Genomic DNA, 15,747 nt, shown 5'->3' with positions numbered 1-15,747 from the left:
CAGGCATCGGGTCAGAGTCCAATCCTGGGGATGTTTTTTTGCCTCTCCAGTTATCCCAGAGAAATTCTCAGTTCCTTCCCTGTAGGATCCGTTTTAGGAGTTTGCTCATTGACGGTTGCTTCTAATTAGGTGTTAATTGCACCTCTTGGATCCCTGGTTGGCTTTTCCCCGAGATTTAAGGAGATCTTGTGCTTGTGGAGGTGGCTCTGTCACTGTGCTCACACGCAGGGACATCACTTGAGCTTTATTGATCCCAGCTTCATTCCAGCTCCCTTCCATCAGCTCCAAATCCCCTTTTAAGTTCCTGTGCCAGCTTCTTCTCACCTTGGCTAACGCATCTCCCTGCCAGGAGGTCACGGTTCAGAGGCAATTCCTGGTGCCACCCCTGCAGTTCAGTATTGGCCCATCCCCTGGAAGCTGGACACGGTCCTGGACAAGTCTGTTCCAATCTCTTCTTTCTAATGCAGAAATAAAACACAGGATCATGGAATCGTTTTAGTTGGGAAAGTCCTCTGAGATCTTCGAGTCCAACCTTTCCCAGCACTGCACTCGTGTCCCCAAGTGCCACATCCACAGGGCTTTGAAATCCCTGCGGGGATGGGCGCTCCAAACCTCCCTGAGCAGCTCGTTCCAATGCTTGACAACCTTTTCCAGGAAGGAATTTTCCCTAAAATCCACCCTGAGTCCATTCCCTGTGCTCCTGTCCCTGTTCCCTGGGAGCAGAGCCTGACCCCCCCGGCTGTCCCCTCCTGTCAGGGACTTGTGCAGAGCCACAAGGTCCCTCCTGATCCCCCTTTTCTCCAGGCTCAGCCCCTTCCCAGCTCCCCCCTGATCCCCCTTTTCTCCAGGCTGAACCCCTTCCCAGCTCCCCCCTGATCCCCCTTTTCTCCAGGCTCAGCCCCTTCCCAGCTCCCCCCTGATCCCCCTTTTCTCCAGGCTGAACCCCTTCCCAGCTCCCCCCTGATCCCCCTTTTCTCCAGGCTCAGCCCCTTCCCAGCTCCTCCCTGATCCCCCTTTTCTCCAGGCTGAACCCCTTCCCAGCTCCTCCTGATCCCCCTTTTCTCCAGGCTCAGCCCCTTCCCAGCTCCCCCTGATCCCCCTTTTCTCCAGGCTGAACCCCTTCCCAGCTCCTCCTGATCCCCCTTTTCTCCAGGCTCAGCCCCTTCCCAGCTCCTCCTGATCCCCCTTTTCTCCAGGCTCAGCCCCTTCCCAGCTCCCCCCTGATCCCCCTTTTCTCCAGGCTCAGCCCCTTCCCAGCTCCTCCTGATCCCCCTTTTCTCCAGGCTCAGCCCCTTCCCAGCTCCTCCTGATCCCCCTTTTCTCCAGGCTCAGCCCCTTCCCCAGCTCCCTCAGCTTTTCCTGGGGCTCCAGCCCCTTCCCCAGCTCCTTTCCGTTGCACGGATAAAAGATCCAATATCTCCCCGCCTTCTGGTTTTTTCCTCAAAGCTGAAACTTTTTAAGGGAACAGCAGAGAGCTTGGGGAGGGCAGCGGATGAATTTATTTCCCTAAGGAAAGGGCAGCGCTGCTCCATCCGGCGTGGAATGGGATGCACCTTGTCTTCCTGTGGTGCTCCTGCTGAAGGAGAAGCAGCTTTGGAGCCTGGATTGGAGCAGAACGCTGATTTAGTTCGTGCCGGCTTCAGGGCAGCCAGCTCCTCTGCAAAGCGTCTCCAGGGAAAAAGCTGACTTCTCCTTCCACCTTTTCCTCCTTACTCCGCTCTCTTGGCGCAAAGACGGGTGGAAATCAGCCAGGTGTGAATCACCAGGAGCTCCAGAGAAAGCAAGGCAGGCTGGAGGCTTTGCTGGAGCAGCATTTCCTGCTCCCCAAATCCCTGTTTGCATCCCGCAGGTGTTTTTTCGGTTCCCTGGAAAGCGCCTCTTGGTGGGGTCGGTGGTGACCAAGGGCTTGGTGTGGAGGAAATTTGCCGTCCTTATGTGAAATCGGGAGGGGTGCCTGTGGAAATAATTGAAGAATTTTTTTGGGGTGTGCGTGATTTCTTCCCTCAGGCAGGTAAAAACTGGTAGAGAAATGCCCAGGAAGGTTTTTTTTTTTGCTTGGGTTTGTTTTTTGTTTTTTTTTCCCCCAAAATGAAGCCGCGTTTCCAACAAGGAAACTCTTAGGTGCAGTAAAATGAAAACTCAGCAGGCAGGCACAGGTTCAGTTAGTAATTCACAATTCCTGTCCTTCCAGGGCGTTTTTGGCAGCAGACAGAGCTGGTGTTGTCTTACAAGGAGTGAAACCTCCTCTGTGCTCAGCTGTCCCTGCTTCACTTGTCACAGGGCTCAGGAGAGCCAAGGGGAGGCTGTTTGTCCTCTGAGCTCTCCAGGAGTGCTCCGCTGTCCTTTTTTTTTTATTGTATTCCGTAGGATTAAAATCAGTTTTGTGGCTTTCAGAGCTCTGGGATTCCTGGAAAAGTCCAGTTTCAAGAGTCACGGAATCCCAGAGTGGTTTGGATTGGAAGGGGCCTTAAAGATCACGGGCAGTGACACCTCCCGCTGTCCCAGGGTGTTCCAAGCTCCGGTGTCCAACTCGGCCTTGGACATTCCAGGAACTGCAGCCCAGGCAGGAATTCCTTCCCAAGATCCCATCCAAATCTCCCCTTTTCCAATCCCAGTCCATTCCCTGTGTCCTGTCCCTCTGCAGCTCTCCTGGAGCCCCTTCAGGCCCTGGAATGTTCTGGAAGCTCTTCCTAGATCCAGGAGAACATTCCCAGCTCTCCCAGCCTGGCTCCAGAGCAGAGAGGAGCCTTTGGAGCAGCTCTGTGGTCTCCTCCAGCAGCTCCAGGTTCTTCTGCTGTTGACTCCAGCTCTGCACCTGGGGCCTCATGAGGGCAGAGGGAAAATCCAGAGGAAGGAAAGTTGGGATTTGCCCCAGGAGTGTGAGGATAAAACCCCAGGTCGCCTCAGGAATTGTTCAGCAGAACCTCTTTGGCAAATAACAAACCCGGGGTCGGTGCTAGAAAAACCCCGTTTTTATAAAAAGGGAGAAAATTCGAGGCTGCCCTGTAGCAGGGAGAATTCCTAGCCTGAGGAAAACCCGTGGATTTGAATATTGGAATAATTTTAGCCTGGAGTTCTCAAGAACTTCGCAACAAATCAGGTGCTAAAAGTCCACCTCTTTGTGGCCTTTATAACCTTTTTGACTTCCAAAAGTCCTTTTTTTTTGTCCCTCGGGGGAGTCTGAGGGAAGTTAAACTCGAGGAACGGGCAGGGAAAACCAGGGATAAAGGGAGAACAGGGACAAAATATTCCCCAGGGACTTCGGAGGAGGTAGAGCAGCTTCCAGATGGGGGCTTGGGAGGCAGGGAGGGACTGAGCTGAACTTGCCCTTTGCTGCCCACGTAAATCCTGGGTGCCTTTGTGAGAAAATAAACACCAATAACCATCAGTCGCGCTAATGGAGGTGGCTGGTGTCGAAAAACGCCCCGGCTCGAGAATATTCCAGAGGAATTCGCCCCTCTGCCACCTCGAGGTTCCACAGGACAGGTGGTGTGAAGCTCTGGACAGCGTGGGGGAAAAAAAATAATCAGCTGGTTGAGTGTTAATCTCATTGTAAAATCGCCTTTTTTATCACAAAATGCCGTGATTTTTGTGCTCGAAGGCAGGTTCTCTGCTTAGGTGACATGGCTGGATGATTTTTTATTATTATTATTATTATTATTAGTTTTTTTAATCCATTCAGGTGTGGTGTTTAGTTTTCCTTCAAACTCAGGGTGATTTCTCTGGTGACGTTCTTCACCTGCAGACAAGTATCTAAATAAATCCTTTAAATCCTTAAAAAGGATTTAATTCCTCTTCGCGACCCATCTCCCGCTCGCGGGGATCGAAATCCACAACTTTATTTTTCCACGGGACGTTTCCTCTTTCTGCTCCTCTTCGGCTCAGGGCTGCTCGTGGCCATCGCTGGATATTTTTAGCTGGAAAACTCATTTTCCCAAGCTTGTGACTAACGTTAATTTTAAAGAAACTTCACGAAATGATTGGGGTTTTTGTTTTTCTTTTCTTTTTTTTTTTTGGAGTTAAATGTTTGCCAGGAAAAAGCCACTCCAGCCTGTGAACAGACAGAGACCATCTGTAGGCCATGATGTTCATCTGGGATTTGGGGAGATCTTGGTGTGAAGTCAAATCCTAACAATTTTTATTTTGGGGGGGGTTGTTTGTTGTTTTTTGTGGGGGTTTTTTTGGTTTTTTTTTTTGATTGCTGCAGGGGAAATCCAGCCCTGCAGCGGTGGGTGGCCTTGCATGAGGATGAGGAAATGGGAATTTCACCCTGGAACGGGCAAATCCCCGGTGGTCACTTTTTCCTGACTGACTCTTCACGCTCCGGATTCGAAAGGTTTTTGTGGGCATTTTGTCCCGATGTAGAAGAACCAAAACGCTTTAAATTGCTTTTTTATTCGGGACCGAGGAAATCATTTCCTCCGAGTTCAGGCCTGAAAGCAGAGCCATGATCCCGACACGGAGCTGGGGTGTTCCTGCTCAAATCCGTCGGCTTTGGAGCTCCCCGGCACGTTTCAGGCGCTGGATCGGGAGCCTGAAGAATTCCCTTGGCTCTGATATTTGAAAAGAAGCTTCCATAGCATCATCTCAATATTCCCAACATTTCCTGGTGTTAAAATCCTCTTCATAGTCCTGGGGCTAAGATAATTTACCTTCAGGTCCTCAGGACTCGCCTCTCATTTCTGTGGATTTTGAACTTAGAATTCTGGACTCGTATCCAGATTTTTCTCTTTTTCCCTTGTCTTTTCCGCTGTCCAGTTGGCATCCTGAGGTGATGAGGAGATAAAAGCAGCAAGGCCAAAAGCCTTGGGAGGGATTTGGGTGATGGTTTTTAAACGTTTGAGGGCGTGGGATTGTAGCTGTGAGCTTGGCTCTGCTGTGGGGACAAGGGTTCCTTCCAGGATAAACCCCTGGAATCAGGGAAGTTAAAAGCCTTTAGCCATTAATGGCTTGGATTTTTTTGTGAATTTGACTGATGAGAAGAGCACTGAAGGGAGAATGTGGGCGCGGAGAGATTGGCCTGGACAAGGGTGGACTGAAAGCTCCATAAAACGGTCTTCCCAAAAAAAAACACCACTGGATGAAGTCCTGAGGGCTTTCTGCACGGATTTACACCAGTATCCAATGAAAAGGGGTGGCTGGGAATTCTGGACGCAGACATCCCAGGAGAAACGTGTGGAGAACACCTTCAGCTGTGAGAATCTTGCTCCAAGTTCTTGGTGCTCCTTTCCTGGCGTTTCCCGAAGCTGCTTTGCTGAAGACCTGGAGCGTTTCTCCTTCCTGGGATTTCCTTGGAATCGCTGCGGGATCCGTCAGGCCGGAACCTGGATGCAGGAGAGGACATTCCATGTTCCTTCAGCACCTGGATTGCTCCTGGATCCGAGCCTGCTGATTAATTCCTGGCCCGTTTGGGACGGAATTCCTCTGGGATTCGCTTGTGAGGCTTTGGCTTCACGGGAAAAAAATTCGGCGTGAGCTGAGAGAAGAGTTGGATCAGAGCCTGTGCTCCTCACCCCGGTTATGGTGGAGATTTCTCTGGGAATGTGGCCTGGACACTGCTCCAAATGTGTCCAGTCCCTCCTGATGTTCCCCCGTGCTTATTCCTTGTGCTGCTGCGACAGTTTGCAGGATGCCTCCGATTCCTGGATTTCCCAGAGCCCCAGACTTCTGCAATGACGGTTTCCTTCCCTGAAGAATTTCTGGAGGTGGAACAAAGCTGGTAGGGTGGAAATGTTCTCTCTGTAACAGCTCCGTGCAGCTCTCCCAGGAGTGCTCTCAGCTGTTTTCCTTAGCGGGGTTCCAAGATTCCGCGTTCCTGGGCGTCTTTTCCATGCCGGAGAAGGGAGAGGGCAGATGTTCCACCCCAGCTGTGCTGGTGACTGTGGGCTCAGCTGGAATTCACCCCAGTGCAAGGAAAAAGGGTTTTCCCAGCTTCATTCCTGCTGATGCACTCCCGGAGATTCCCCCTGCTGTGTTGCTGAAATCCACTTTATTTTCGGTCTGTCCTCAGTTACGGAGGCAGGGAATGGTTTGGGTGGGAAGGGACCTTAAAGATTACCCAGTTCCAACCCAAAACAGGGACAGGGACACCTTCTGCTGGCCTTGGACACGTCCAGGGATCCAGGGATCGACCACAGCTTCTCTGGGAATTTGTGCCAGGGTCTCAGCACCCTCACAGGGAAGAATTTCTGGTCACCGTGTCAATTAAACAACCTCTTGTTCCCAAGGTTTTGTTCCCAAACCTTTCATCCCAATGTTTCTCCCTTTCATGAACCTAATTCACTGACTGATTTTTTTTTTTTGGTAGGAATTTTTGCACTTTGCCACAACGGGGACAGTGTTCAGATGTGGCCCATAAATATTTCTTTGGAATTTGGCAACACCGAGGGTTGAGCCCGAGCGTGGAGAACTCAGCTTTAATTTACAGCTGGCATTAAGTCAGGGAGCTGAGGAGCATCCAGGCTGGAGCTGCTCAGGATCAGGCTGGGAGAAGTGGTTTTTATTAAGCAGGACTCGGTTTAGTCCAAAGTAAAACCATTTGTGTTCAGGCTGATCCGTGAAGTGTGAAAATCCTCCAGTACTGAACATTTTCCAGGCCATCGCCGCACGCAGCAGGACCGTGCAAGAATTTGGGAACCTGGAATAGTTATCCAGGGATACATTTCCTAAGGAATGAAGGAAATAAATTCCTGAGGAATTAAACTTCAGAAAAACCTCCCTGCCGTGGTGACACGAGAAGATCTGGTGACAAACATCCCTCAGCGTCAGGACTGGAAGCAGCCGCGGCGCTTCCTCGGGAGGCTCCTCACCACAAACCCGGAGCGATTTCCAGGAGATCCCCCTTGGATTTTAGCAGGAAAATCGCTCGCACTGAGGGCGTTTCCATTTCCAGCTCTCCTTTGTGAGCTGCTCCTGGATGTGGAATTTTAGAGCAGAGCCGAGAAAACCCCGCAGCCAAAACAAACTTTTCTCTCTCCCCTTGAGGAACGAGGTTGTTGTGTCCAAATCTTTTTTTGGAGCTGACGCTGTGGGAAAAATCTTTCTGGGAGTTATTGTGCTTGAGGGATTGAAATAAATCCCCCCACAGATGGGACTTGGGTCTCCCCACAAGAACTGCCGCTGTGGGGGTGCAAGAGCTCTGTGAAATCCAGCGGATTTCACAGGTTGTCCTTGAAGATCTGGGGTCTGAGGTGGGAATTCTTTGTTCCTGCTGGGTTGGGAATATTTCGGCGTCGTCAAGGTGCGAGGGGGATCCGTGGAATTCCTGCAATCCGGGGGCAAACTCGGTGCCGTGGAAGCAGGAAAACTTTTCCGTCCGAGGAGGGGGGAAAAAAGGGAAATCTGCCTTTAATTCCCTGGAGCTGGAACATCCCTGCCGAGCTCCTGCTGGGATGTGAAGGATCTCGGATGAACCATTCCATGCTCAAATGGGAGCAGCCTCGGTGCTGCAGAGCCCAAGTTCAGGTGGGATCAAACCTTTGATTTTCTCCCTCTTCCCTCGCGATTCTTACCCAGACCGTTGATGAAAGGTAGTGGCTGTAGGATATTATTCCCAATCCATTAATTATTCCCAATCCATTAACCCTGATTTGCAGGCGAATTCCTCATCAAGCTCCAGCGCTGAAACGCCACCGCTAAATGTTTTAACGGAGCCTTGCTCGGAACAAAGATTTCCTGCCTTTCCTTTTGTATCCCCTTCTTCCCACCTGCCTTTCCCTTTGTATTCCCTGCTTCCTGAAGCGCTTTGATTCTTCCAGTTGTTCTTTTCACGCCGTCCCTCCCAAGATTTGGGAGGTTTTTTCCGGTCTTGCAAGTCAAGTTAACGTGAGATTGCCGCGATCTGCGTGGCAGCGGTGGGAGGGGAGAACGGAATTCCTCGGGGCAGCCTCAGCGTATTTATTTCAAATGCGTCCCAGTGCTCTCCCAAATCCGAGTTTAGGCCATGTAGGAGGGGCCGGAAAACTCGGAGGATTCATCCCAAGGTCCCTCAGGGCAGGGGAGGGTGAGGAATTGGCTTTTGCCGACGTCGTTGTGGCGCTGTGGTCGCTTAGGTGTGTCAGGACGCTGCAATTGCACGTGGGGCTCGGGATGTTTGGGATATTTGGGTCAGCAGGCTTTGGGCGAATTCCTCGGGCGTGAGCAGATGGGTTTTTGTTTCCCGGATTCAGATGTTTTCCCTTGACTTGCCGCCATCAGGATCGAGAGCAAACACGAGGTCACGATCTTAGGAGGACTCAACGAGTTTGTCGTGAAGTTTTACGGACCACAAGGAAGTAAGTTCGTGACCCTGCCCTGCCGGAAAAACGAGGCGGTGGTTTGTGGTGGGAATGAGGAAATGACATTCCAGAGGGGAAGAGATGAGCAAATCTCAGGGGGATTCAGAGAAATCCGGGGAAGCCACTTCCTGGAGGGAGGGGAGGATCCAGTTGTGAGCATGGAACAATCCCTTGGAGCCGGATGCTGCCTCTGGAAAACTCCTTCAGCATCCCTGAGCTTTCCTAAACCTGGCAAAACTTCCATCGCTCCTGGCAGTTTCCGTGGAGCTTGCCATTAAAATGGCTTTTCCACCTTCATTTAGCACCACCTCCGAAGGTGTGGAGACGATCCCAAAGTCCCTGGTTTTAATCAGGCTTCGGTGTCTTCGTGCTGAGATCTTTTCCAGGACTGGTGGCAGACAGAGCAGGAAAAAAGCTTTTCCCATGGGAGCTTTGCTCTGAAATCTCAGCCCCAGTGGAGCTGTGGGTCATTCCAGAGGTGGATTTCCCTTCGTGCTCTGGTTCCGTTTATCGCTGTGCAGTGTCTAATTCCCGCTTTTCCTCCCTTGCAGCACCGTATGAAGGTGGAGTATGGAAAGTTAGAGTCGACCTTCCTGACAAATACCCCTTCAAATCCCCATCCATAGGTAACAAACACTCATTTTCCATCCCAATCCTGTGGTTTGTGCCTAAGGTTTGCAAGGTGGAGTGGGACCTGGACTTTCTGAAGTCTGCAGAGTGTTTTTATCAGGTTGCAGAGAGGGATTTTGGGCTGTGGAAGGAGGAGGAGCTGGGCTTTGGGATGCATATTTGTGTGTTGATCAATTAAATCTCTAGTCCATATGAGGTTTTTTTTTTTTAAATAATAACTCCCCTTACTGTGTGGAGCAAAGATCACCGTTCTCGATGTTGGGGAGAACGCAACTTTTGGGATCTTCTGTCCAGAAGTTCTTCCACTGAAGCCTCCATCCTAACGGAGCAGGGAGTATTTATATGGAGGAACTAAAAAGCAGGGATTTATCACCAGAAAGAAAATGCTGCCTTGGCTGGTCAGGCTTGTTTCACCTTGGAGAGCAGTAGGAGAATCGATCAGGAAATGATTTTTTAGCTCAGATCCATCCTTGGGGAGCAGAAAACCACCTCGGATCTCTTCAGGTGCCCGACTTCATTCCAGTTGCTGAAACCCTTTCCGACATCAGCATCCTCCTTCGGAGCTGACAGATCTTGGCTGCTTCCTTCAAATCCCCCCTTAGGCTCAGTTTTTATTTGGGAGCTCTGTGGGATGAGAAATCATCTGTTCCAAGTGGGATTTGTGCTTTTTGGGAGAGGGGGGTGCTGTTCATTCACCATGCTTGACATTTTTGCTTTAATTCGGGCTTTCAACCTTCCTTGAACCCCAGAAATGTGCGAACAGAGGAAGAACACAGGAATCTGCAGCTCTGAGGAGCTTTTTCTTCCTCCTCAACCAGCTCTGGAACTTCCTCTTGGAGAGGCACATTCCAAGTGGGAATTCCAGTCCTTTGTCCTTCCCCACTTTAAACCAGTGCAGGTTTAAATCTTGGAATGGTTCGGGTTGGAAAAGGATCTTAAACCTCATCCGGTTCCTACCCAGGGTGTCCCAACCCCAGTCCAGGCCTTGGAGCAGGGTGAGGTGCAGCGAGCTGTTTGCTGCTCAAACCTCTGACTCCTTTTGGCCCTTCTGATGTGGATTTTGCCACTTTTCTCTCAGTTTTCCGTCCCTCGCTCATTTGAATCCGTTTTGTTTCCGCTGGTTTATCCCAGACCTCATGAGGAGCTTCCCTCACCCTAAGGGTGTCTGTTCAAGTGGCTGGAAAATTCTCTTTTTTTCCTTCCCCAAATCTTCCTCGTGCTGAAAAACCCCTTTTTTCTCCTCAAGATCTTGATGAAACCTCCTTTTCTTCCCAGAAACCTGACTCTTGCTGAAAAATCCCTTTTTTCCCTTCCCAAAATATTCCTCTTGCTGAAAAATCCCTTTTTTCCCTTCCCAAAATATTCCTCTTGCTGAAAATCCCTTTTTTCCTTCCCGAAATCTTCCTCTTCCTGAAAAACACTTTTTTCTCATCAAGATCTTGCTGAAACCTCCTTTTCTTCCCCGAAACGTGACTCTTGCTGAAAAATCCCTTTTTTTCTTTCCCAAAATCTGCCTCTTGCTGAAAAACTCCCTTTTTTCCCCTCAAGCTCTTGCTGAAAATCCCTTTTTTTCCTTCCCCCAAAAAAACCTACCTCTGGCTGGAAAATCCCTTTTTTCCTTCCCAAAATCTTCCTCTTCCTGAAAAACCCCTTTTTCCTCCTCAAGATCTTGCTGAAAATGAAAATCCCTTTTTCTCCTTCCCCAAAATCTTCCTCTTGCTGAAAAACCCCTTTTTTCCTTCCCAAAATCTTCCTCTCCCTGAAAACCCATTATTTCCCCTCAAGCTCTTGCTGAAAATCCCTTTTTTTCCTTCCCAGAATCTTCCTCTTCCTGAAAAACGCTTTTTTTCTCCTCCAGATCTTGCTGAAAATCCCATTTTTTCCTTCTCAAAATCTTCCTCTTCCTGAAAACCCATTTTTTTTTTTCCCCCTCAAGCTCTTGCTGAAAACCCCCATTTTTCTCCCTAAAAATCTGCCTTTTGCTGGAAACAAGAGGTGGCTTGGATAAAATCCTTGCTACACCTGAGCTGGCTCTGGAAAACCCGAGAATCTCCAAGGAAAAGTGTTGGAGCTCGGGAAAGATCTCCCAAGAGGCTGCAGGGAAGTGTTTTTTTGTTGGTTTTTTTTTGTTTGTTTGTTTGTTTTCCCTTTTTTTTCCCATTTTTGCCGTCCCAGCCCAGCTTATCTGGGACAGCCAGGCGTGGCCGAAACCTCCTGGGCCATCCCGATAATCTGTGCTTCGGAGATTTTCCTGATCAAAACTTCATCGCAGCTGAACTGGGAGCGCTGGAAATGATGGAAAGGAGCCAATTCCTAACCCAGCCTGAGCTCGGCAGGAATTCCCCAGGGGGCCAATTCCCAGCGGAAATCTCTGATTTTTACATTAAAAAAAGCGAAATATTTCGGGGATCGTGGAGCTCATCGATGGTCAGAGGAGGTCCTGGGCTTGTTTCTGCTCTCGGCAGAGTTCCAATTATCCGTTTGAGTCCCTCCTTGGAGAAAAGTTGGAATCCAGCAGCTTTTCCTTGAGTCAATTCCACCTTAATCCCAAAGCTTAAAATCACCATCCCTGCAGCTTCCTTTGTTATTCCAGGGCTGGAGGCTGAAATATTCCTTCCATCCTAAAAAAACCCCAAACTTTAATCCCGACATGGGATTTTTTAATATGATTATTTTGAGCATTATTTTGGCTTTTTTGTTTGTTTTACCGTGGAATTTATTTATTTTTGGGAATACCCAAACCTTTTTTTTTTTTTTGGAGCATGTCCAAAATTTTTTTTGGTGGAAAAAAAAATAGGAAAAAAATGATGGCTGAGAGTTCCCCTTCTAAGCTGCTCCAGTTGCTTTTATCCCAGCCCGGCTCCAAGGATGAGACCCAGGGAATCCTGGTGTTCTCTCCCAAATTAACCTGAGCAAAAAAAGGTTTTCCAGTGGGTTCCAAAGCTGTCCTTGGAACAGCTGTGGAAGTTCTGGGAATCCCTCGAGGAGCGGGGATCTTTTTGGTCTCCAGGAGAAGCTTTTTTGGGATTTTTTTTCCGCTCCCACCCACAGCTCTTTCCTCAAATCTCCCCGGCATGGGAGATATCCCCAGAAGGGAAATGCACGTCCCAGAAAAGCAGGAATTGGAGCAGAGCCTGCTGCAGGGCTCCAGCTCGGCTCTGGGTTTGAGTGCTGCCACCAGGAGAAATAAATCCCTAAATATCCCGATTTTGGGGGTTGAGCTGGAGCAGTTGCTCCGAACAAAAGCAACTCCTGACGCTGCTGCTCCTGCTGCTTCAGCAAGTTATTGGCTCTTTTTCCTTTTTCTCCTCCTTTTTCTCCTCCCTTTTCTCCTCCTTTTCTCCTCCTTTTCTCCTCCTTTTTCTCCTCCTTTTTCTCCTCCTTTTCTCCCCTTTTCTCCTCCTTTTCTCCTCCTTTTCTCCTCCTTTTCTCCCCCTTTTTCCCCCGCCTTTTCCCCCCCTTTTCTCCCCTTTGTCTACCTCTCTCTCTCCGACCCTAGTCGTCCCCCTTCGGAACATTTTCTCCTCCTTTTTCCCCCTTTTCCCCCTTTTCCCCTTTTTCCCCCGCTTTTTCCCACCCCTTTTTCCCGTTTTCCAAGGGGAAAAAAAACCCCTTTTCCTTTTCCCCCCCTGTTTCGTTTTTTCGGGGGAAATAAGGGGGAAAAGGGGCAAAGGGGGAAAAAAAGGGAGAAACAGGGGGCGAAAAAGGGGAGAGGGGGAGAAGGGGGAAAAGGGGAGAAAAGGGAGCAAGGGGAGAAGAGGGGAGAGGAAAATGGGGGAGGGGGGAGGGGGGAAAAGGGGGACTTGGGGAAGGGGGTGATTGTGAAGGAAGGGAAGTGAAGGGGAATTTTGGTCTGAATGCCTGTACGTCCTTTAGGTGCACCTTGCCCATTCCATGTCCTTTCCTTTTATTTCCTTTCTTCCTTTCCTTTCCTTTCCTTTCCTTTCCTTTCCTTTCCTTTCCTTTCCTTTCCTTTCCTTTCCTTTCCTTTCCTTTCCTTTCCTTTCCTTTCCTTTCCTATGATACTACCTAACATTTACACTACAAAATATTTAAAATAAACATTCCATTATACTATCAATATATTACCAATTCCCTGCTCCGTGCCCGGATCCCAATTCCCAAGGTTTCAATTTCCCTGGCTCTGCTTCTCTCCTTTTCCCTGAGGATTTAAAATCTTCAGGGGAGCTTCCCTGCTTTTCCAGAGTGGAATTATCCTTGGAGCTCCCAGATCAGGACAAAACTCGGCGTGAATTTGGTGTTTTTAATCGCTCCCTGCTCCTGCCAAGAGCTGGGGATTAATTCCCATAAATGCCACAAACAGGAGGAAATTCAGATATCCTGCCTTGCTTGGAGCAGCAGAAACAACCTGGGAGCCTGGAATTAATTGGCTATTTAATTCCTTTTCCTTTAAAAATCTGCAGGAATTTTAGGCCAGCGTGGGGTTTGTTAATAATCAAATTTACACTCAAAACTCCCTGAGCCTCAGTTTCTCAGATAAATTCTGTATGTGCTACGTATTTTTTTATAAAATTTCTCTCTATAGTTATAAAAATTATCTCTATATTTATAAAAATTTTCTCTATAAATTCTCCCTTTATAAATGATATATATTTATAAATTTCTCTCTACATTTATAAATTCTCCATATAAATTTTCTCTACATTTATAAATTCTCTCTATAAATTCTCTCTAGATTTATAAAGTCTCTCTAGATTTATAAGTTCTCTCTAGATTTATAAGTTCTCTCTAGATTTATAAATCTATCTCTAGATTTATAAATCCATACCTATAAATTCTATATCTTTATATTATATCACCTGCATTATTATATTTTCTGTATCTTCATACCCAGCTCTCATTTTCCTCCATCTCTGTCCCGGTTACCTGCAGGTGCAGATGTTTCTATTTTCCCTTGCATTTCTATTTTCCCTTTATTTTTCCAAGTGTTTTCCCAAACAAAACACCAGGTGTGTGCACAGAACATATGGAATATATGTAAATATATATATATATAAAAAATCAGGCATTGTGGCAGCTGGTACAGGAATGCAGCTGAATTTAATTTAATTTTTTTTTTTCCCCGATTTCATTGAATTCCAGCCAGGATCTCACAGATTTCTCCTGGCTCGTCGTTGGTTTCTCGTTTTGGGATTCGAGGGATTAAAAACTCCTCGTGTTAGCGAGGGCTCCTCACTTCTAAATTCCATCAAAAATCGATTTGTGCCTTTGCCAAGGAGGGCTCCTTGCCCTGACAGGGAGCGAAGCTCCGAGCTGGGAACACCCCTGGAAAAATGGGAACATCCACAGGCTGGGACTGGGACACAGGATTTATTCCCGTGTCCTCTCCTACCCCAGGTCCTCAATCTTCCCCCGGTGGTTCCACGGCAAGGGAATCCCTGAAACTGGCGTGAAACGCGTGTGAAAATTCAAAATGTAAAGATGAAAACCCAATTCCCTTGCGGGCCCTTGGGTGTTTCGGGAGTGGGAAGCGTCCAGCCGGCCTCAATCCGTGAGCAAATCCATCTGGGGGGGGTTTGGGATGGTGGAGTTCGGCAGGATAGGAACCTGCTCCATCCCTGCAATCCTCTGGAATTTGTCATCCCAAGCTACAACGGGGATTTCGTTTCTCGTGGATGTTTATGGGCGGTTTGTAAATTTTATTTGTCAAGCACGGAGCAGCGTTGCCGGGCTCCCCTGCGCAAGGCTGGATTCTTCCGAGGCTTTTCCCTCTTCCCTCTCATCTCCCAGGCTTTCAGTTCTGCCTGGGTGGTGCAGAAACAACCAGGAAAACGTGGAAAATGTTCCCGGGGCAGGGGGTGGAACTGGATGAGCTTCAGGATCCCTTTCAACCCAAAACATTCTGGGATTCTGTGGGGATCTTCCACATTTCCTGAGTTATCCAGATATTAGGATGGGAATCTTCCATATTTCTATCCAGGTATTAGGGTGGGAATCTTCCACATTCCCAAATTTTCCAGGTATTAGGGTGGGGATCTTCCACATTTCCTGAGTTATCCAGATATTAGGATGGGAATCTTCCATATTTCTATCCAGGTATTAGGGTGGGAATCTTCCACATTCCCAAATTTTCCAGGTATTAGGGTGGGAATCTTCCACATTTCCAAATTATCCAGGTATTAGGGTGGAAATCTTGCACATTCCCAAATTTCCCAGGTATTAGAGTGGGAATCTTCCACATTCCCGAGTTTTCCAGGTATTAGAGTGGGAATCTTTCACATTCCCAAGTTCTCCAGGTATTAGGATGGGAGTCTTCCACATTCCCAAATTATCCAGGTATTAGAGTGGGAATCTTCCACATTTCCCAGGTTTTCCAGGTATTAGAGTGGGAATCTTCCACATTGCCGAGTTTTCCAGGTATTAGAGTGGGAATCTTCCACATTCCCGAGTTTTCCAGGTATTAGGATGGGAATCTTCCACATTCCCGAGTTTTCCAGGTATTAGGATGGGAATCTTCCACATTTCCAAATTATCCAGGTATTAGGGTGGGAATCTTCCACATTCCCGAGTTTTCCAGGTATTAGGGTGGGAATCTTCCACATTCCCAAGTTTTCCAGGTATTAGGATGGGAATCTTCCACATTTCCTAAGTTATCCAGATATTGGGGTGGAATCTTCCACGTTCCCAGGTTTTCCAGGTATTAGAGTGGGAATCTTCCACGTTTCCAAATTATCCAGGTATTAGGATGGGAATCTTCCATATTCCCGAGTTTTCCAGGTATTAGAGTGGGAATTTTCCACATTTCCTAAGTTATCCAGATATTGGGGTGGAATCTTCCACATTCCCAAATTATCCAGGTATTAGGGTGAGAATCTTCCTC

The 15,747-nt window shown here is 48.2% G+C and overlaps 1 protein-coding gene across 1 annotated transcript in view; it reads left to right on the top strand.

Moving 5' to 3' along the window:
• Positions 1-15,747, top strand: part of UBE2H (ubiquitin conjugating enzyme E2 H) — a 48,128-nt gene that overhangs the window by 18,217 nt on the left and 14,164 nt on the right. Inside the window, exons 2-3 of the mRNA XM_040062508.2 lie at positions 8,197-8,273; positions 8,828-8,902. Coding sequence (XP_039918442.1) covers positions 8,197-8,273; positions 8,828-8,902 — 152 coding nt within the window. The remainder of the gene's footprint in view (positions 1-8,196; positions 8,274-8,827; positions 8,903-15,747) is intronic.

The sequence above is a fragment of the Hirundo rustica genome, chromosome 4, assembly GCF_015227805.2.
Source record: "Hirundo rustica isolate bHirRus1 chromosome 4, bHirRus1.pri.v3, whole genome shotgun sequence".
Taxonomy (NCBI): Eukaryota; Metazoa; Chordata; class Aves; order Passeriformes; family Hirundinidae; genus Hirundo; species Hirundo rustica.
The sequence above is the reverse complement of the archived record's forward strand: the minus strand, read 5'-3'. Positions and strand labels throughout refer to the sequence as shown.